This window comes from Nelusetta ayraudi, unplaced genomic scaffold, assembly GCF_046127955.1.
Source record: "Nelusetta ayraudi isolate G7.1 ecotype Tasmania unplaced genomic scaffold, CSIRO-AGI_Nayr_v1 ptg000052l, whole genome shotgun sequence".
Classification (NCBI taxonomy): Eukaryota; Metazoa; Chordata; class Actinopteri; order Tetraodontiformes; family Monacanthidae; genus Nelusetta; species Nelusetta ayraudi.
In genome coordinates, this window is record NW_027466102.1 from 5478277 (window position 1) to 5500378 (window position 22102).

A 22102-nucleotide genomic window follows, 5' to 3' on the forward strand; every position below is an offset into this window, starting at 1 on the left:
TTTTTTTGGACTCATATGTACATTTGCATTAATTGCTGACTAACAGCGAAAGAGTATTCTATTTAATTCCTCCTCTCTTGGCTGTGGGATCCTAGATGTTTAACTGCATGGATGTACTGTATCTCTGCAGAGTCGACTAGCAGCTGTGTGATTTTTACACAAAAATAAAAACGGCACAATATTTTAAAAGCTGAGCTCCTTCCTGTCTTTCTTTCTTCTTTTTGGGGTGCATTTTGTTTTGCGCTTATTTTATCTCGGATCTGGCAGGAGAAGCTACTGGCTAGCTAGTAGCGACTTTCCAAAAATATGCTCCCTTGATTTTTTTTTTTTCATGAAGTTTGTTGGGATTGAAATATTTTTTAAAATATAATACAAAAACATGCCATCTTCATATTATCAAAATAAATACATTCATTATTATTATTAATAACAATAATAATAATAATAAGGTGTGGCAGCAGGGGCTGAGGACTCTTGAAGAATTGTATAATTGCTAACTACACCATTAGGTGTAAAGTATTATTTTGCACTTAATTAGTTGGTCAGTTGGAGCCAAAATGACAACTATTATAGATTTTTCTTTTTAAATTGTCCAGGTCCGACTCTGGTGGAAAAACCCTGGCACATTAAATGGAAAAATTCCCCTAAATGCATTTAATTTTCATCCACATTTACTGGCACTTCCTTGTCAACATGGCTGCTGCGTGAAAATGTCAGTAAATTGCTTGTGAAGCTTAAATCTTAAGAATGAATGTCTATAAAGTGGTGGACACCCAATGCATGTGTTTAATTGTAATTTATTACATTAGGAATCAGTCTCGGAGTGCCAGAGTTTCCATCCAGCTCAGAACTGGATCTTTCAGCAACAGAATATCTACATGCAATAACTTAAGTTTCTGTTTTGTTTGTTTCTTTTGGTCTTTGTTTGAAACAAAATTAGATTTCCATAGAGATTTCATGATATTATTTGAGATTATGTCAAACTTCATGGTCCAAAATATTTTCCTACAGCTGTTTTTTTGTCAAAATGTTTAGGTTTGTGAAGATCAGGTTTAAGTTTGCCTTAAACTTCCAATCCCCCCCCCCCCCACGGTTTTCAACAAGAAAAGAATTGAAATGAAATGAGGGAGACATGGCCTGGATGTGAACAGGTTTTTTATTTTTTATTTTAATTAGCTCTCTATATGTTGCTTCACTGCTGACGACGATGTACAAGAGGAGCTCAAAGAAATCCAGAACGTGCCGAACTCATCGGCGACTTCCGCTCCCGCAAACCAAACACTTCCACCAAACTCTGACGGACGAGCAGAGATCTGCGGAGGGACGTTTCAGGTCGCTGAAGCCACCGATCGAGGCAAAATCAGTTGCTGTGCTACTCAAATCGATGCAACACCTCTTTTTTTTAAAAATATTTTTTTTTTTAACCAACTCAATTGTCACAGAAGAAAAATGAACGCGATTAGGAAGCCTTGATGCAGAAGAGCAGATTAGGAGACATTCCAGTGTCTCTTGAAAAGCCAAACTATTGTCGCCCTAGAAACTTGAGGGCTTACCTGCGATCTATTTCTAGCAAGTAACTGAGCTAATGTAACGAGACAAATCTGAGCTTAAACTCGTTTGCAAAGCAGGACTTCATCTAATTGTTTTCTTTTACGGCGGAGTCGGTGGGTCGGTTCCAGAGGCTGTTCCAGGAGAATCCAGAAGGTTCTGTTGGTTCTGGAGTTCGGGGCTTGAACTCCACCCGGGCCTCTATTTAAACACCCTGCGGAACCACAAATAGATCATGTCATTGTTAGTGGTTCTTTGACATCCCTACAGAAGAGGATTAGAGCCACAAGAAAAGGAAAAAAGTAATTACAGGAAGGATATATATTTTTTATTATTATTATTATTGTTTACCATTTTGAGATTAAAATTGAAATTTCATGAATAAAGTTGAAATTATGTGATTTGACTAAAAATTTAAATCAAAATTATATTTTTTCCTTTTATTTCAAGAATAAAGTTAAAATTTAATGTTGAAATACAATTTCGAGAATAAACAAGAAAAATTTAGATTTAAATTGGAATTTTGAGATCAATAAGGCTCTTCCCCTGTTCGCCAGTGCCGTTTCCCCGTTTACTGTGGGTAACGTTAGCCCACATCAGTTAGCTGACAGTGCTTGTGACTGGATTGTCCACACCAGGCTTCCTTATAAAATATGGTGTTCTAAATTCTAAACACTGGATCTTTAATCCTGAAATGGAAAATAAAAAGTCTCCTTCCTGGAATAAATATTTTCTCTTCTTATGGCCCTAGTCAACTTCGGTACTAGAAAAAGCAGCTACACATCAGTTGTTGTTTTTTTTTGGTATGTTTTTCAGTGCATTAGTTAGTTTAGTGCCGGACACCTACACGCTGCTCTCCTTGTAGCGATCCAGAGCGTTCTGAGCAACCACCTCGGAGAACTTGGGGTCGCTCCAGCGAATGTCCCCGGGCACGGTGATGTTCATGGGAGGGAAGTCGAAGAGCTTCACGGACACGCTGGTGTCGCCGGCCTCTGCTTCCCCCTCGGGTTCCTTCCCAATCACCTGCAACACAGGGAGGGTTCCTTAGCAAATCCCCTTTACCCCCCTCAAAGACAAATTACCATGCCCATTGAGGTCCTGGATGAGGGATGAGATTATGAATCGGAATGAGAATCTAGTTTTCCTGTGAAATAAGTATTGTTGTTTCATTTGACGCCAACCTTCTACGTGGCTGAGAACCGGTGTTTCTGATTGATCGATTACAAAGTAATCCACTACTGTAATCACACTACTTTTTTTTAGTAACAAAGTAATGTAACACAATTACTCTGGCAAAACTGGTAATTAAATCATAATTAATAACAATTCCATTACTTTTCTGAAATATTTTGCAAGCTAAAAATGTCTCGTTATCCACAAAATGTCAGAAATTTAGAAAAACCACCGAAAACAACGATGCACCACAACAAGCATGGCGGCGGCAAAAGAAATAAACAGCGATTGCGTTTGATAGCTGCAAATACAAACATTATTTCGAGCTCATCTCATCTAAATCAAAGAATATTGTGGTTCGTTGTTCGTTATGTGGCAGGGAACAAGACGTTCTCAACTGTTACTTTATCTTTTTTTTTTAACTAAAGTAATTAGTAATTAATAATTGGTTACTTTTGAAACAACTTAGTTAAAGAAATAATTAGATTACTTTTTAAGGAGTAATCAGTTAGTTGGATTACTTTCATGGAGTAATCCCAACAACACTGCTGAGAACACAGATGAATTGCAGTAAAATGTCAGAAAATACAGACAAGACAAATTTCTATGCATCGTCATTCCAACAAAAAAGACTAAATTAAAATATAAAATAAAACTTAAAATAAGAAACTTTGAATTCAAAATGAAATAAAAATTGCACTAATGCCATTTAAGTGCACTATTTCCATATTCACACTATTGCTGGATTTACACTAATTCATTTTATTGTTTTTTTGTCATTCTAGAACCTCAATTACCGTTTGGAGAGCAGTCGGTGTCGGTGTTTATTGCCGATGCCAATTCCAGGTTCCTAAACATGCATATGCAATGGGCCTCTTTCAAATTTTATTGATGGAAATACCCATTTTGAACCACGAGGGCCATGTACGATGAAACCTAGAGAATAGACCCAAGAAAGTTGCCCTTTTCAATTCTATTTTGGTTACAGCTTAGCTGTTAGAATGAGCCTCGTGCACGGGGGGGAGGTGGGGGAGTAACAACCGTCACGTACCGTCTGGATCTGGAAGAAGTTGTCCATGGTGTTGGTCCTGTTGGCCAGAGAAGACACCCAGCCGAACTCCCGGTTGAGCATGTCCAGGATGAGGGAGGTGTTGGCCATGCGCTCCTCCAACCTCCTCAGGAGGCTGTTGTACTGCTGGGTGAAGCGCTCCGCCATGGCCAGGGCCTGATCCATCTCCCGCTTCAGAGGGCCCTCCAAGGGGTTCGTCCCAGAGCAGTCTGCAGGGGGGTGGGGGTGGCAACATATTCACCATCATCATCATCATCTTATATTAATGCTGGAGCTTGGAGCTATGGGTAGAGGGTTAGATCTTGGTTGATTGATGGCAAATGTCAGCACAATTGAATGGAGAGCATTGTTTGACGAAGCCTGGGTCGGTCTGGATCCGGTCCTCTTTCCTCTTTCCAGCATTAGCACGAGTGCTGACTGTGTTGCTTCATTAAAAACTCATCACTTAAGAAGCAGAACGAGCGCAGCAGCAGCATGCCCAATAAACCAGACAGAGTGTGGGATGATCTGATTGGTTGTATATAATGATGTGTGTTTTACCCAAAGCCTATTAGTAATACACACTTGAGACCATGTTTCCATTTTGGATCACCATTGAAAAAAGGCAGTGGTGGCTAAAGTGTTCACATTCTGTTTTTTTTTTTGTTTTTGTTTTTTTTTAACTTTGTTTTTATTGTTTTTCTGCATATATACAAAACAACAAATAACTTAAAGCACATGCATAGAACACAAACATCAGACAGGGTCATCTACAATCAAATAAATGCCAGACATAATTGCTAGATTAAAATTGGGCTGACAAATGAGGGTGTAGGAGGGCTCCACAAATTCTGTACCTAAGTTGTGTTTAAAAAAACAAAAACAAAAAAAAAACCTACTAGTACTGATTCAGCCCTTTACTCAAGTATTATTAAGAAAGTACAGGTTCTGAAATGTACGTAAAAACTACTTTTCATACAATTAATGGAACAATAAAATATTGAATTAAAGCTGCAAGCAGCGTTTTCGGGACTGAGCCTATGTGGCGACCGCCTGCCAACGACATCTGCCACCTGCCGACACCTGCAGAAGACCCTCCGACACCTGCCGACACACCCAACACCTGCCGATGCTGTGTGACACTTGTTGACCCATCCGGATGCCTGAAATCCCCTGCTGACACCTGCCAATCCCTCCAGATGCTTGCCATCCCCTCCCGAATGATTACTCTCTTAATGTTATTAAGTACTGATAGTTGTGTGCAAATATAGGGGGTAAAAGTAAAAAGTCATCAGCAAAAGAAATGCAGATACCTAAAAAAAAAAAACTACTCAAGTAGAGTATTTGTACTTTGTTACTTATCACCTCTGGAAAATGGACTGATATGGTGAAAAGTGAAAGCTGATATGATCGCAACTTATATATATGTGTGTATATTCAGGTAACTTATGTGGTACTTTGAATTAAAAAATAGAGAGGCTGGTGTCTGAATTTATATATGATGTTTTCCCTTGGTTGGTTTATTAAATTGGTTTATTAGACCTGTGTATAACTCACTACAGGCTTGGAAAGACTGCAATGACTCATTCCTATCCCAGTCTAAAAGATTTCGGCTAATTAATCATTCTGTTATTCTTCCTCCTAATTCCGTCATTTGCGTTCAAATTTAAGAGTCGACAGTTGCGATGAGAGAAACTAAAGGTGGCTCACCGACGTGCTGGATGTCTTTGCATTTCTGACACTCGTTGCGGAACTTGAGGCAGCCCACCGAGTTGCGGCGGATCTCTCTGCACGTCATCTTGCCGTTGCCAAAAGGCTTGGTGATGACCACGTCCTCGTTCACGCTGCCATCTGTGGCAAAAAAAAATAAAATGTACAGTTTCAAGAAAACCTCAACAAATTCAACTCTGAAGGCCTGGACAATCTTCACGGACAAAGCACCTTCATTGGGGACCACGTCCGTGTCCAGGTCCATGTCCATGCCCATCATGGAGTCCATGGAGCTGAAGAAGCTGTTGCTCATGCCCGACATAGGCGCGAACAAATTTTGGAAGCCTTGGAAAGGGTTGTGGAATATGGGATGGATGCTCCTGACATGGCGGGGACTCAGGAAACCAGGGAGGAAGAAGCCTGTGGAGCCGAAGTGTCCTTGATCAGCCACCTGAGAGAGGATAAAAAGATGAGGGGAAGGTGCTGATCTATCTATCTATCTATCTATCTATCGCATTTCTTCATTCATTTATTTGCAGAGCATGTGCACAACAGGTTTAGAGAAATACTTTAATTTTTGCTGTTGCTGAGGCAACCTGCTGCTCCTGAGCTCTTGTCAGGGCTTACAAAGAATCTTAATGGGAAAAGCTAAGAAAAAAAAAAAGGAACAATAGTAAAAGTGTAAAATATAAGCAAATCCGAGAAAGACAATTCTGTGGTAAATGCACACACATACACACACATATGTATGTATATACACACACACATATGTACATATATGTACATATATATATATACATATATATATATATATATATACATATATACACACACACATATGTATATATATATACATATATACACACACACATATGTACATATATACATATATACACACACACATATGTACATATGTACATATATACATATATATATATATATATATATATATATATATATATATATATATATACACATACTTTATATGCATATATCTATATACTAACTCTGTGCTTAAGATTATAAAAACTGTTTAATTTCATGTTTATATACAGTATATCTTAATACATTGCTTTGTGCCTTCAGCCCTGCAGTTTCATTGTCTTTCTGGCTGAGTGGAAAGACATTTTCTGCCATCCAGTATTTCATGTCCAGGAAGTTGAGCTGGTACGAGCGTTTCAGTAAAACGTTCTCGCCAATCTTTGTCTCTTTCAGTGTCCACAGGTGACGACGACGGCTCTCACCCTCATGCTGTCCGAGACGATGCTGTCCACGCCGTCGGCCATCTCCGTGTATTTCTCCTCCAGGTTGACGAGGGCCTTGTCCTGCCGCTGGCCCTCCTGCTGCAGGAAGTCCATCTTCTCGCCGTTGATCCAGATGGAGAAGGGCGATGTTCTGTTCAGGACGTCCTCCAGCTGCACAGACAGGGAGAACCGAGCCGCGGGCACTCGTGTTACTTTTGAATGTGATTCGCCATTGTCTGGTGCTAAAGGTAATTCTTCCCTCCCCTTATGGTGTTCATGAATATATCAGTGGTGGGTCGTCTTGGCCAGGAAGGCCTCCTCTGCTGGCCTAAACATACACAAAAAAAGTTACTTTTCCCCTGTAAATATGAAAATAAAGTTATGTTCCAAAGTCTGTTCTCTTCATTACCAACTTGGTGGCGCTGCTGCTATTGCTGCATATTATGGAGAGTTTTTATCCAATCATATTTCAGCTAGCTTGTGTTGTCAGATTGTATGAAATCTCCCTGAGGCCTTCAATCCACATTGCAGCCTCTTGCCTGCTGTAAGTGAACAGACCACCGTCAGTTGCGATGGCCAATCAGATCTCGAGTCTGCGATGCTAAGGCCATCGAAGTAGCCATATGCCGGCCTTACGCTGAACTGTGATTGGATAAGCACTTGCGAGAGCTGGAAAGTAACCCCTGAGATCCGTTAGCTAGCGCAACAAACCCAAAATGGCCGAAGAAGAAGCAAAATTGCGGAATCATCTGTAGTTTATAATGTAAATACTGTGGCGCATTGTTGTTTGATTGTTCAATTGTTTGAACAAAAAGCTGTTGCATATTCTCAAAAACAAATGCAAATAATCTGTTGACTTCTATTTTCAATGAATTGCTTGTTTTGTTATTGTCTGGTTGGTGTCTTATATAAAACAGCGACAATGCACAGTTTATTGTACAATATATACAGGTCTCAAACACTTCACATATCCTGCTTCTCGACGGGCCACTGTTTACTCCGCTTCAGCCCCAGACCATCCATCTAGCTTGGGCCAACAGAGCAGCCCAAGCTGCTCTTAGACTCAAGGCCCAAGTGGCTCAATTCCACACCAATCTTCCCCACCAACACCTCCTCCGGGATAACACTACTCTACCTTCGCCACCAGGGGTCGCCCGCAGCCAGCCATCTGGGGCTGCAGCCACTTTTCCAAATTTGCTGTATGAATGGACGATCCTTCTTTTGGGGGAGGCGGGGGTTCCAGAGAATTATCAGATGTGAAATATTTCTGGTGGTCACACCACTCACTCATGCAGAGCTCACTGGAACATTGTCAAGAGCTCTCAAAGGACCTACCTGCCCACAGCTGGTGGATTGTGGAGAGAGAAAAAAAGGTCCACAACTTGAAGAGTTCAAAGAAGCATTCTCCGGAGTTTTTCTTCCATCTTACTACATCTTACTACTGTCTGCAGGATTTTGCTTCCGGCTATCGTGCCCTCCGCTCGAGGTGGGAAATCCGACATTTTCGAGGTCGGAGCTCGTAAGGAGTACAACTCAACAACTGCAACCCCCAGAGTGGCAGGGTGCCTGAGGGGCACTGTCAACACAGTAGACCAGCCGATCAAGGTGGGAACGATGGTGGAGAAAGACTGTTCATTGGCAAAGGAGTGCTGGCAGAAAGTGAACCAACAGAACGCCAATGAGAAAGGACCTGGAACAAGAAAGACTCTGGACAAGAGTCAGACAAAGAAAAGTGGAGTGGACTGAGGACAAAGGGGGAACTAAAGAAAGGTGTGGGCGTGGCTCGGGATGCACCAATACCACTTTTTTACAGTGTGAGTAGAGTATTCAATCCTGGTATCCCTACCGATACCGGTATCAGTGCATCCCTGGATGTGACAGTCAGGCAGCAGGGGAAGAATGCTAGGCTGCCTCTACTGTTGGTTCCTGTGATGGTCAGAGGTCTGCAGGCTAATACAACAAAATAACCAAAACATTTCAAAGGTTTAGTTGTTATAACGTGAAATATCAATATCATAAATAGAAAAGTAAAATCCCTTCAAAGACGTGGCTTTGACAGTAGTACCAAAACAATTGTACAAGTGTCCCACCTGACGCCCCACCAGTCCTGATCCACTGCTGCACGTCCGGGAGTAGTACTTGACGCAGGTGTTCTTCAGACAGGGCTTGCACTCCTCCCACAGAGCCCTCATGGTTTCGTTGCAGACCTCTTCCTCCTGCGTCAGCTGGGTCTCCTTCTCCTGGGCAGAACGCATCGCCTCCTGCAAAAGGGCGACAAAGGGAGAAATTGGCTCGGTTCTTCCTTGAAATTGAAACGTTTCAGCATCGTGGGTTGGAAGTTGGAGCTTCTTAGATAAAAAAATAAACAGAATTTTAGAATTTTTTACACATACATTTTGGTTCAAGGTACTATATACAGTTAGTGCTTTGCTTGTTTGGCTTTGGTTTGCTGCTATCGCCTGTTTTTTTTTTTTCTTCTTTTAATCACACACAAAAACAATGTCTTGAGACAAAGAGCCACGCGGGGAACCTCTTTTTGCTCCTTGGTCTTCTCGAGGGCGTGCAGAAGCTTCTCACGGTCCACCGAGGACTTCTTCATCACGTCCTTCATGGCTTTCACTCCGTTGACGGCATTCTCCACCTGCTCGTCAACGTATTTCTCCCCCTGCTGGGAGATCTCTGCAAATCCGAAAAAAAAAATGCAGTGGAAAAAAAACATTAAGGGACACCCAATTGTGGTTGTATGTGTGCGAGTGTGTTTGTGTGTGTGTTGGGTTGTTTCAGCAAAACGTACGGCCGAGCTCTGTCTCGGAGGGCTGGAGGATGCCGCTGACTGAAGCCACGAGGAGGGCCACCACGGCCAGAGAGCCCTTTTTCTTCTTCATCATCATCATCATCATCAGCATTCTGTCAGACCCTCGGGGGCAATATGCTGAGGAATAAAAAGAACACAAAACCTTAAAAATAAATAAATAAATAAAATAAAATCACACATGGCACACAGTGTTGTTGTAATGCCCTTCTCCTTCCTTTAGAGGGCGACATTGAGCTGAAAAGCCATAGAGCTACGCAGTAAAAAAAAACCCAAACCAAAACAAATAAAACAGGCTTGCTGAGCAGTATTGATTCGTGCTGAATAGCAACACTCATCAATTACAAGTAATATTTCAAGGTGACGTCCACCGCGCGGCCGTTCTCCATTAGCCGAGGGCCTCAGAGTCGGTCTAATTCTGGCCAGCGCCTCCTGTGACTTTGCTTTGCAGTGTCATTGTCTACAGCAGAACAGCAGGCCCCTTCTCTGTTGTCTGAAACGCGTGCTTGGTCAGCTGCCCGTGCGGTCAACAATGACGGCTTCATCAGAGAGAGGCGGCCTCTGTGTCTTCACTTCCTGCGCCCACACACAGACACACGCACACACACTTGATGATACTTTACTCTCATAGCGAGCAATTGGAACCATGACAAAGGGTTCTGACATAAGCTTTACAAGCTCTAAAGTTTTTTCTAGATGGACGTTTCAGGGTCCAAATTAAAGAACTGCAATTAGTGACTTTCATAGTGTGTAATGTGTAATATTTGGCTTGATTTATGATTTCTATAGTGGTAAAAGCTTAATAGCGTTAAGCCACTTTTGAAAAAGAGAACATTGGATGCTTCTGCGTTAGCAAACTATAGAACCATCTCTAACCTCCCTTTCATTACCAAGGTTGTTGAAAAAGTCGTTTTTAATCAACTCAACAGTTTCTGAAATGAGCTCAAATGAACTTTTTGACAAATTTCAATCAGGTTTCCGTCCTCACCACAGAAAAGAATCGGCTCTTCTCAAAGTGCTTAATGATATAAAGTTGAACATTCACTGGGGGAAAGTGTCTTATTGTCTTATTGGATCTCATTGCAGCGTTTGATACTGTGGATCATAGTATGTCTGTCTCTTGAACACATTGGAAACTCGGGTGGGACTCAATGGAACAGTCCTGAATGGTTCAGGTCCTATATGGAGGAAAGGAGTTATTTTGTGTCCTTTGGTTGTTTTGAATCAGATTGATTGGCCATGACACAAGGGGGTTCCTCAAGGGTCAGTTCTTGGACATCTTTTGTTCAGCCTATATATGCTACCATTGGGTCAAATCATGCAGAAGCTTAATGTTGACTATCATGGTTATGCAGATGACACACAATTGTATCTAGCAGTTTCCCAGTCTTTCAACTTTTTTTTTTTTTTTTTTTGGGGGGGGGGGGGGGGTGGGTGGGTTGATGAATGACACTCGCAAACCTTTGTTTACATTGGCGTGAAAATTAGCATCACACCAAAAAAGTGTGACTCCACTTCACTAAAGTGGATTAAAAATACAGCAAAATGCAACATTTGGGCCAAGGACGTAGCAGCAAATTACGGAAATTCTGATATATAAGCAATAGAATGGAAAATAAAAGTTTTGTGCTACAATGGAAATGTACATTTGTTGTTGTTCAAATTAGCTTTTTGTGATACACCTGGTATAAAAAAAAAAAAAGGATTCTATCGAAAATTGATAGAAAAAAAAAATGTGAATAATGCCCATAAAGTGCACAGCTACAATGTGCATACCGGTTTTAATCATAGCAGTGTAAATGTCACACTCATCAACATGCTTCCTTGACAACAGTGCGGCCACCCTGATATTCAGCAGCACTGCACTCAACCTTGTCTAGTATCGCTTGAATGGCAAACACATGATCCTCCAATATCTGCTGTGACTAATGCGTTCAAAGTGTTGACTCTGAACAATGACAGCCGGCCGAGGGTAGGACGAAGGCAAACAATCTTTGTCGCGACTGGATGTCACGCACGTACTGTGCGGTTTTACTGGGGGTGGGTGTTTGAATTAAACTTGAAATGTCATAATTGTATTACATTTAAATGTATACGTTTGTCTAAGCGTTTCAATCTTGTTTTGCAGAAGGGTTGATATGCGTTTGTTAGGTGGTCAGGGTGGAGTCACGAGGTGGATAAATGCCACGTAAAAAAAGTCAATCTAATTTCAAAATGTCATTTTTAAATGTAAATCCTTTGATAAAAAGGACGTATTGACAAATTCAAGTTTAATTCAACTGATTTGTGAATAGCGTGAGTGGTAAAGTGGAGGTAAAGTGTTGGCTCTTCGTGGCAAAGCCATGGCAGAGCCAAAAACGACCTGACTCATAACAACCACAGTTCCCATCACCTGTCGTAACATTCGCCCTCGACTTGGCCCCATAAACCTCCATGGAAAAGAAAACCATCAGTTTACTGCTGAAACTTTACAAGCTTCCCGTAATGAACATTGAACAATCACGGGAGTGACTGAACACTTGTGGCTGCACAAAGCTGAGGTTGTGCTTTTCGTAATTGGTTCTAATTGAACCTACCGGCCACATTTTATCGCATTGTTTTTGGCAAAAATAAAATCCTTATGCAACTTGTTTTGCTCATCCGAGAGCTGTTCATCTATGATGTTTGTACAGTCATCCCTCAACCCCCCCACCCCTGCCCCCCTTCGCTCGCCCACCATCCCGTTTCTATGGGAGCGAGAAAGGTACTGAACACACAGCAACCACTCCAAGCGAGACGGCGGGGAATGAAAAAACTTTGCCACTCGTCCGTTATTCAATCCTCTGTCAAGCCCATTCCTTTGCTTCAGCCTCCTGTTTTTACCATCAAATGAACCTTGAGACATTAGCATGACAAAAACAACAGCTCCAAACAGTAGCAGCGGACCGCCGCCTGGGAGCCATAAACTGGCTTTGCACGATTTGACGTGTGCATGAGTTTAACAGGCGTTCGCACAAAGCGCCCGATTGTTCGCGGGACGCTGAAGTTCCCTGCCTGATCGCGGCGCTGCCAGTCGCTGCCGGCAAGAAAGGAAAAACTGTGACGGGAAGAGGAGGAGCAGAGAGAGAGGGAGACAGGCCGGGATGGAGAGAAGGTCAAGGTGAAAGAGAGGAGGAGCCGAGAGGGGACGTCGAGCGTCGCTGCGGGGGCTCCACCGCTGGAAGAATGCAAACAAACCCGGCGGGCCGTCCGGATGAAGCTCCGGCAGCCGCAGGGAGGAACGTTTGCTCCAAAATCAATCCGACGCTCCATCGCAGGCGCGACCGAAAGCAACACCTGAACCCTTGAACGAGTTCTTATAGTGTGTCATTCCTTTGCATTTCATCAGTAGTTATTACATGTCCACTTTTGCCAATAAAGTTGGAGCTCAGCAGTGACGACTGATTTATTTCAAGGGGAGCAAATGGAAGAATGGTTCCAGATCTAAGGGCGACAGTGCGCATGGATACTGTAAATGCTGTGTGCTTTAAATTTTAATATTCATTTCGTAGAGCCTCTGAAGCTTTGACTGCCTGGTCTACTCACTTTAGCGACAGAAAACGTCAGTTAAACGTGTGGAATCATTTTTAAATAGGATGTCAGTTTCTGCATTTCTTTTAATGTGGCTAACTTTATATCACAGTGTTTTAGGTTGTGCATCCAGGTAAACGACGCATATAATCTCAACCTGATTACTCTTTCAGAATTCCGAACAGCAGTTTCACTTTAACATGGTCATGTATTTAGGTCCAATAGCCTAACGGTAACGTTGCGGAAATGAAAGGAATGATCTTAATTAGCAGAACTGCTATTACAACCAAAAAAAAATGGGACATTGGCAGGTGTGACCTGGGTTTGGCCTCATTTTAAACACCCCGGGATTTGAGCGAATCGAGAAATAACTCGTCGTGTGCCAATGACAGATGTAGGTTCCATTGTAAACGACGGTGACAAAGCAACGACATTTCTGGGACCCTTGTGTTCGTGCTGCTAAACCTTTACAGAGCATCTAACGATCAACACCTGACAGTTTCAGGCGATATTTATTTATTCTCGGAGGGGGGGGGGGTTACTTTTCCAAACTTGTTTAACTGCTACCCGTCGAACAAACTGCATGTTTATTCTGCAATTTTCTGCTGCTTGGCTCTTGTTTACAGCCCCAAGTGTCTTACACTGATCTCCACTAATCCAGTTGTTTTTAATCCCCCTCGCCCCCCTCAAAAAAAAAAAAAAAAATAGAGGTCACGCCCATGAGTGAGCATACGTACGCAGTCGGCAATGAGGTCAGAATTTCTGCGTCAGGACGAAAACAAATAAAAATAAATAAATAATAATAATAATAAAACAAAAAACAAAAAACAAGCGCAGAACCAAAAGCAGCGTTCGAACCCATCACGCAACGTTCATTGTTTACACATATGGAAAAATGCGAGTGTGGAAATAACAACGGTGACGCAGCTTGAAAAAAAAGAAAGAAGAAGAAGAAGAAGCAAATGACAAAAAACAACAAACAACAACAAAAGACATTTTCTCCCCCAAGAGCATCATCGACCTTCTCGCTCAGATGTGAAAACAACCTCTGGTGGTGACTCACCTTCTGTGCAGTTCTCCGAGACTCCAGTCTGCCTGAAGCCGCCCAGCCTCCCTGCCGCAGCTTTTATAGCGGTGCCTGGTGGGCCGGTGCAGCAGACGGTGTGAATCAGCGTCCGAGCGAGCAGCGGGACAGCGAAGTCAAGCTGCTGTATGTAGCAAGTCGGGAGGGTGCAGAGGCCCCTGCACCGCATTTCAAAATAAGAATCTGTTTCCTGATTATTATTATTATTTTTCTTCCAAACGCTCAAGTTGCACCTTCGAGGTTTTGAGGGGGAAACGTGTCAGATGTGGAAAACATTGTTTTTCAATGTCTGAGCAGCCAGGTCAGATTTGCCTGGAGCTTTTAGAAATAGAAAGTAATTCAGTTCAATCCTAATTTGAATGTGGTGTTTTTGTTTGTTTCCACCATTTACGACCTTTAATATATTCAGTTGTGTTCTGTTTAATGGAAAGACAACAATGACACAAACTGTTTGATATTTTCCAGAACTACATATCTCCACTAGAGAGTTCACCAATTCCCAAAGTTCATCTTAAAAACTAGCTAACTTAAAAAAAAAAAAAAATTTGGCAGGACCTGGTTTGTTATTATAGCATAAACAAACAAACAAAAAAAATATTGGCTGCCTTTAAATATGGTTGAGAGGAGAGAAAATAGAGGGCAACTCTTAAATAATTTTATTTTGAAATTACTAATAACACCCTATCTCTTTTTAAGGTTTGGTTTTCTGACTTGACTCTCCTCCTAAAGACTTTTCCAGAAAAGTTTTGTAATGTTTTGGCTGCTTCTCCCACAGGCCACAGCTACAGAGTAGAAAAGACAAATATTTGAGTCATTGTCAGGATGACTCATCGATACTTTCCCTTGATGCCAAACCAACAGCTTTTCACTGTAGACTGTGAATATGAAAAGACAATATATGGGGAATTACATCACGCACTCAAGTATCAAGCACTGCGTAAAAACACTGTTTCATAACTTTTCCATTGTGTTTTCCATTAATGGGAGACTGAAATCTTAGTTTAATCTTATAGTAGTTGTGTCTTTATCTCTATAATTTATTCATCCTAATTAATGTAATTAATTTGTTCCGCATGAATAATTACAACAACTGATTAGAGAAAACTGGGATTATTTTGGGGGGTACCACAGTTTGAGTGCCATTAAGTTAATTTCAGAAGGAGTTTTAAAGGTTCGCTGGAACAGGGGCAGGAGTTTGGGTGTCTTGGATTTGGGTGCTTTTCAGTGGAAGCGGCCAGGCTTGCCACTGCTCGGCAGCTGTGTGCTGTTGGACTCTTTGCAGAAACTCACGTCTCTGTCTCGTTTCTCCAAATGCGTTCTCGAGTCTCACTCCTCAGCAGCCGAGTTACACCGCTAGCCAGCGGGTGACCGCTCCAACCGCATGGCGGACTGATTGCTAATTGCTGACACCAGTTTCTCTGATTTGTTGTACATCTCATGCAGAGACGATGACGCCGATGGGCTCCAGACAGAGAAGAATTGCAATAGAAAGGCAAGTAGGTTTTATTTTTTTTTAATGTTTCTTTTTCCTTTCCGTTTCGCAACTTTCCATTTTATGGCAACAAATGTACAACGTGTAATTACTCATGTTGATCTTTGCAGAAGTGTTGAGGCCTCGCAGCCACAACGTTGGTACCATGAAATCAAACAGTGAGTATGTTCCATTATTTGTTTTTTTTCGCAAACTTCTTGTTCTTTTCGCTTCGCCTGGATTCAAAGTTTTAAATATTATGAACAAGCACTCTGCTGCCAGGGCTACTTAATGCTCCAACCTGATTGAATCCAATAAGAACAACCACCGGGTTCTACTGTGGCCAAGCTTACTCAGTCCACCCCTGTCTTTAACTTGTCCTACACATCTGATGATTTGCTTCAGTTTTATAATGATAAGATCTCTCAAATTGGAAAGGAAATTATAACTCAGCAGCTCTTCTGCAAGATGACAAGTCGGGGCTTAATTTCCTTGTCCACTAGCTCATTCTAACAGTTTGAACCAACCTCCTCCGAGGGTTTGGCCTCTTTGGTAGCTGCTTCATAGCCTGCTATGTGCGCGTCAGACCCTATCCCATCTGACCTCTTTCAGGACCTTTTCCCCCATCCTTAATGGTATTACTCGCACCATCCTCAATACTTCTCTCTGAGGGGTCTGTTCCCGTAGCCTATAAATCTGTGATCATTAAACTGCTCCTCAAAAAAATCAAACTGCGACCCACTTGTTCTTGCCAACTACTGTCCTGTATCTACTCTCCCTTTATCAAAACCAACCCTTTTATTAAAAATATTTGAGAATCGTCGCTGATCAACTGACTGTCCAACAATCTAATAACAATCTCTTTGATAATTTTCAATCCGGATTCCGCTCCTGTCATTCTACTGAAACTGCCCTCACTAGAGTTGTCAATGACATGTATATCTCGGCAGACTCTGGATCAGCATCCTTGATTTAAGTGTGGCTTTTGACACCGTAGATCACAGTGTGCTTTTACACCGGTTAGAACGTTGCGTTGGAGTTCACAGGCAGGCACTCTCATGGTCTTATTTATCAAAAAGGAACCCAACGTGTTAGTTTCAATAATCATCTCTCCAGATACTCTACAGTCATCTCTGGTGTGCCACAGGGTTCTGTGCTTGGCCCCATGTTGTTCTGCATTTACATGCTCCCCTTGGACAAGATTATTTCAGGGTATTGTATAAACTACCATCGCTATGCAGAGGACCTGAAGTGTTTTAATTGTATTTGATCTTTTCTGTGAAGTGTACTGGGACCATATTTCATGGTGATTTTGCAATTGAATTGAACTGATTGATTGATTCAGGCCATGCAGCCACAACGATGGAACCTTGTCATAGAAAGGTGGGTGTTTTATTTTTAACCTCCTTGCGTGTCATGTTGGATGTTCTGTTGTGAAGTCATTTTCCAGTATTTGTTCTCATGTGAGTTGACACGTTCTAAAGTGTTTTTTCTCAGTTTCTGCTTTTAATTAAATTATGTTTTGTTTTGTTTTTTCACGTCTGGATCCATTTGACAGATTGGTCCTAAAACCCATCCCTTGTTTTTGTATATTTGCAACACTAGATCATTTTTGTTAAATGGCACTTAGTATTTTATCTCTTAGTTTAACACTTGATACATTTTGGGAGGCTTCTCAACATGTAGCTTTCTTTAAAAAAAAAAAAAAAAAAGATCAGCATCCAGCCTCCAGCAGGTCTTCCTGTGGGACAACACAACACAGCAGGCAACAAGAAAATACAACGACATAGTCAAAGTCAAATGATGCGCACGATGCAATTAAAGCACAACCTTGAATGAAGACACATCATTAAGACCGAGTTTCAATGAAGTCTTGATGAGTGGCTGGCGACTTCAGACCAGCGGTGATGTCCAGTGAGGCTCCAATCTGATCCGGTTCTCCAGGTCCAGCTCGTGCAGCCACAGTGGGGGAATAGTTTCATGGACACCTGGTGGACAGCAAGGTCAAGACAAGTCATTCCCTTGACACCAGCGTGTCCGTTAACATTTACAAGTCACAGTAAATGCTGCCCAGGAGACATTTTACTCCAGCAAGTACGAACTACATGATTCTAATGTGCAGAGCCAGACAGCTTCAGATGTAGTTGGACATCTTGTTGTGCAGCTCATGTCACACTTGATAATTGATAATCAAATCATCACGCAAGATGTTCTTTATTTAGAATGATTGATTTGCTGGTGTGGATTTACGTAGCAAATGCTAGCAGAGACTTTGGTGGGGGTTTTTTTGAGAGGGAGAGAGAGTGAGTTTGAGTTTCCTACACTATTCTGAAAAAGGAAGCAGTAAGCAATATTTGTTTCCTACATTTATTTAATATGAGCAAAATGACCCATATTGACAAGACCTGTTTGGTGGCTTGATTATACTGTCAAAATTGGATATAATAATAACAACAACAATAATAATAATAATAATAATAATAATAATAATAATAATAATAATAATAATAATAATAATAATAGACCTCACATCAAAAAGCTGCTGAAAAACGTATGGGACGTATCTGTGGATGCACATCCAGTCCTGCTCTGAAGAGAGAATCCCACACAGGATCAGCACGTTTATGACCACAACTGCTGTACAAATGTAGTGCTCATTCTAGCAGTAAAGACCAACAGCAGGGCATTCAGTGTCAACTCGAGGCAAGAGGGTCGGAGGCCTACTTTCACTCACTGATTGGAGTTGGTTCGTTTCTCCACTGTGCCCTGGTGAGGTGACCTGGATACTGGCACAATACATCCATCCATCCATCCATCTGTCCAACTCCTATCACCACTTCTCCTTTTCTCTGGTACATAGAGGCACCGTATAATCAAATTTGTTATCATTCGGGACTGAGCCTCAGTGAAGGCCTGCTCTCATTATTATTGCTGTTATTACATCAATGACGCGCAAGGCCGAAATGAAGATCATGTGACCTTGCTGCGGCGTTGCCTTGCCACTGACTAAATAGATCTAAATTGTTCATGGGCGTGAGGTCGCGTTAGCTCCACGCTAAGTTGTAGCAGCCAAAATAGCCTTTGTTTTTGTTTCCCAATGTCTGTATTGAATTGATTGTTCAATTAGCTTCCGCTGTGTTGAGTTATGTTGATTCCTTATCAGCAGATTGTGTCCGGTGTTGGGAGATGAGTTCCATCAGTGGAGAAGTTGAGTCAGGCTGGAAATTGTATGTTGACCGATTCTTCACATTTCTTTGACACGAAATCAGGAGTCACCAACCTTGACACCTTCCGCCGCACTGAGGCCAGCGGTGTGGTTTGAGATGCACCGCTGAATCTGCTGATGAAGGCCCCCTCGCCCGCAGGCGGGATGGGACGAGGCCTCTCTGTTCTCCATTAGGTCTCATTTACGGGAATAGAACTGACTCATGCTGTTACAAGAAATGCCTTGGTCACTGCACTTAATCAAGGTTCCAAGTTCTGCACTGCCATCGAGAAGTACATGGAATCCACTATGCGGAAAAAGCAAAAACACTATGTAATAATGGTGTAATGTAATATCTTTATTATTATTATTATTATTATTATTGGTATTATTATTATTAATATTATTAATATTATTACTATTACAAAGGGTATGTTTAATGTGACGTCCAAGACCATAAATTAAATAAATAAATTAGGCTACAAGTTATATATGACACTCATATTTGCAACTTTCTAAAGGTCGTATGGCAGTGGAAGCACAGAATTGAACCATCCATCCTTCCATTTGCAAAACCCGCAGATTCCTGACCATTCACACTCACATACACACCTACCGACAATTCAAAAGTTTCCAATTCACCTCACGTGCATGTTTTCCGACTGTTGACCTAGAATTGAATCACCTTAGAGAAAAATGCCCAAGAATATTTACATTGAATAACGCACAACCCCCTGCAGTATACGTCGATTTATTTTCCCGCCAAGGGGCAGCCGTCCTGCGTTGCTGAGATCAAGTCGACACTAGGTGGCAGAAGTGTCATTTCTATGCAGCAAACGCTCCGCACCTTCGGTGGTTTAAGCGTTTATGCCAGTTTTACTCTCAGCTCTGGATCGTCAACGAGTGCTTGACGAATGAAAAAAACAACAACAAACATTTCAAGGCAGAATTTGAACTTTTAAAGTTTCTTCTATTTCAGTCTCGTACTAGGTTTCATATTGGACACACAGCCAGTCAAGCACTTAAAGGGCCTGCACAAACAAATAAATAATAAGGCATTATTACTATTATCATTATTATTATTATTATTATTATTAGTAAATCATAATTTACCACTAGTGGTTACTGAGCAACTGTTGTAATTGTTGTGCTGTGCAGATAAAATGTAGTTAAGCTAATTATTTGCTGACTGGACCAAAGAGTTGCATTCGTGTATATCAAATGTCTTTAAAAGCACAGATGTAGATTCCTGCTTGAGAGGATTACAACAGACTATTTTCCCTCTCTTTAGTTTGAGAGTATTCTCTGAGGAATAACTGATACATACAGATGTATATGTGTATATATACTGCATATACATATATATATATATATATAAAAAAAAAATTCTTCCACAACTAATTCATTATGAGACTTTTTTCATGATTGATATTTTAAAAACCCATTTTTAGAAATAGGCCATGCATAACTCACCACTGAAGATATGTATATTTTAAAATGTTATGTATTGTGTTTGCTAGTCTTTAAAGATGAACACAAAACTATGACCGGCCAGATGTCAGACATGTTCCCAGATCGGACAAAAGCACCTGCTGTGGGAGCTTAATCGCTCCACTTTATTCATCCATTTATTTGCGCCTGCTTGTTTATGCATTTTATTGTTAACCTTGTTTATCTGCAAACCGTGGCACTTCCTGCAGCTTCGAGTGCAGGGACGTGCACGTCGCAACAATCCACTTCAAGTCTTGTTGAGATCGAGAGAAACACCCCAGAAGAGGAAAAGTGCGCTTGTTTAAGCAGCATCGCACATAGAAAATATCCAAGCAGTGACAAAACATCATGACAGGAGTTTTAGTGGGAATGTCTGTACACTCGCTGTTTGAGGAAACTTTTGTTCTTGATTATCAAGGACAAAAAATAAATACATTTGAGGTCAAGTCCTTGAAGTCACATGACTTCTCATGTCCTTAAAGCCATAACTCTTGGTTGCTGGTGCGTTTGTTAGCCGGAATGCAACACTTGAACTTGGAACATGTTTTTGGAACAAAAGATGCGTGTTTTCCACTCTCTCTTTGCGACATTCCAAGGTACATTTTCCAACTAAATTTTCCAATACAATATGCGTCCTGATGTAGACCAGACTGAGGTGCCAGTTTCCTCCTCCCCTCTGGTAATCAGAAATTGTCGGCGTCACCTGGTGTGTCTCAGCCGATGGTGATCAGTGTGGCTGGGGGGGGGCACTTTAGTAGCTACTCGGCAACAGCAGGTGAACAGAAAGTGGCAGGTTAGTACAAGCCGTAATCTGTGGACATCTGGTGAAGGACACCGTTTCTTTTAATAGATTCACCACTTCAAGAGCTTCTTATAAACTCGTACTTAATTCCCTCCACATGCTTTCCGGCTCCTTCTGAAAAACACATTTCCAAGCCAGAAGGGATAATGAAAAGTCATGGCATAAAAGCACCGAGGCTCAACTTTGAGTTCCAGTCTGCTTGGTCATCAAACCGCCCCCCCCCCCCAACCCCCCCCCGAGTGTGGAATCTGAAAAGAGCCTCAGTCTTTTTGGTTTTGCATTTTGGAGGAAATAAAATATTCATATCATTCCACCTGTGGATGTGCCAACTTTGAATGAAGTGCCTCATTATGGGTGGTTCTCGCTGACAAGCACCACAGAAACAACGAAGGCATCCGTCTTACTTTTCTGGCAGCCGACATGCCGCTGGAGACATTTCTGATCTCAACTCCCATGGAAACTGGAACTCACCATTGACCACTTGATCCCGCTGGAGGCACATATCTGATCTATCGACCTGTTCCTGGCTTTCATCTGAGCAACTCACCTATGAAGTGAAACTCCAAGCCAGCGGTTAAACCCTGAATCTTGATCGACCGGTCAATTATGCATATTGCCTTCGGTAACTCGCTTCACTCTTTTCCAGCACATTCCGGCACAATCTCACTGCTAATGTTACAGAAAAATGCCTGAGCGTTATCCCATCCCTTGTGAAAAAGCTACTTGGACCGTGGAACAGAGTCTCCTCCAGGTCTGAGGAAGCATTCCAACTTTAACCATGACGGAAAAGAGTCGGAGGGGCTGACGAGTGCAGAATGGCCCCAAGCTAAGCTAAAGCTAAGGTAGGATTAAGCGGACAAAAGACGGAAAAAAAAAAGTCATCCAAAAAAATTTGAACGCTCAACCTAAGGAAATCCTTTTTCCGAGGTGAAGCTAAATCAACAGGTCGTGAGCGTGAATCAGAA

The 22102-nt window shown here is 41.8% G+C and overlaps 2 protein-coding genes and 1 long non-coding RNA gene across 4 annotated transcripts in view; 1 reads left to right on the forward strand and 2 right to left on the reverse strand.

The window, feature by feature from the left end:
- The window catches only part of actc1a (actin alpha cardiac muscle 1a), a 98761-nt gene that overhangs the window by 25366 nt on the left and 51293 nt on the right, over nucleotides 1–22102 (forward strand). The gene's annotated exons all lie outside the window — the stretch shown is intronic.
- Nucleotides 1139–9676, reverse strand: clu (clusterin). The gene is made up of 9 exons (XM_076037529.1): nucleotides 9518–9676; nucleotides 9254–9402; nucleotides 8814–8984; nucleotides 6724–6894; nucleotides 5711–5930; nucleotides 5480–5620; nucleotides 3773–3999; nucleotides 2396–2571; nucleotides 1139–1762 (listed from the first exon to the last, which is right to left on the reverse strand). Exons 1-9 carry the CDS (start codon nucleotides 9627–9629, stop codon nucleotides 1750–1752), a joined length of 1380 nt encoding a protein of 459 aa, XP_075893644.1. The 5' UTR covers nucleotides 9630–9676; the 3' UTR covers nucleotides 1139–1749.
- The window catches only part of LOC142896062 (uncharacterized), a 41155-nt gene continuing 33148 nt past the window's right edge, over nucleotides 14096–22102 (reverse strand). The window contains exons 3-4 of one of the 2 annotated variants that reach the window (XR_012928295.1): nucleotides 17470–17627; nucleotides 14096–14326 (exon numbers count right to left, since the gene is read on the reverse strand). This is a non-coding gene — a long non-coding RNA (uncharacterized LOC142896062). The remainder of the gene's footprint in view (nucleotides 14327–17469; nucleotides 17628–22102) is intronic. The other variant, XR_012928294.1, reaches the window with a different exon arrangement.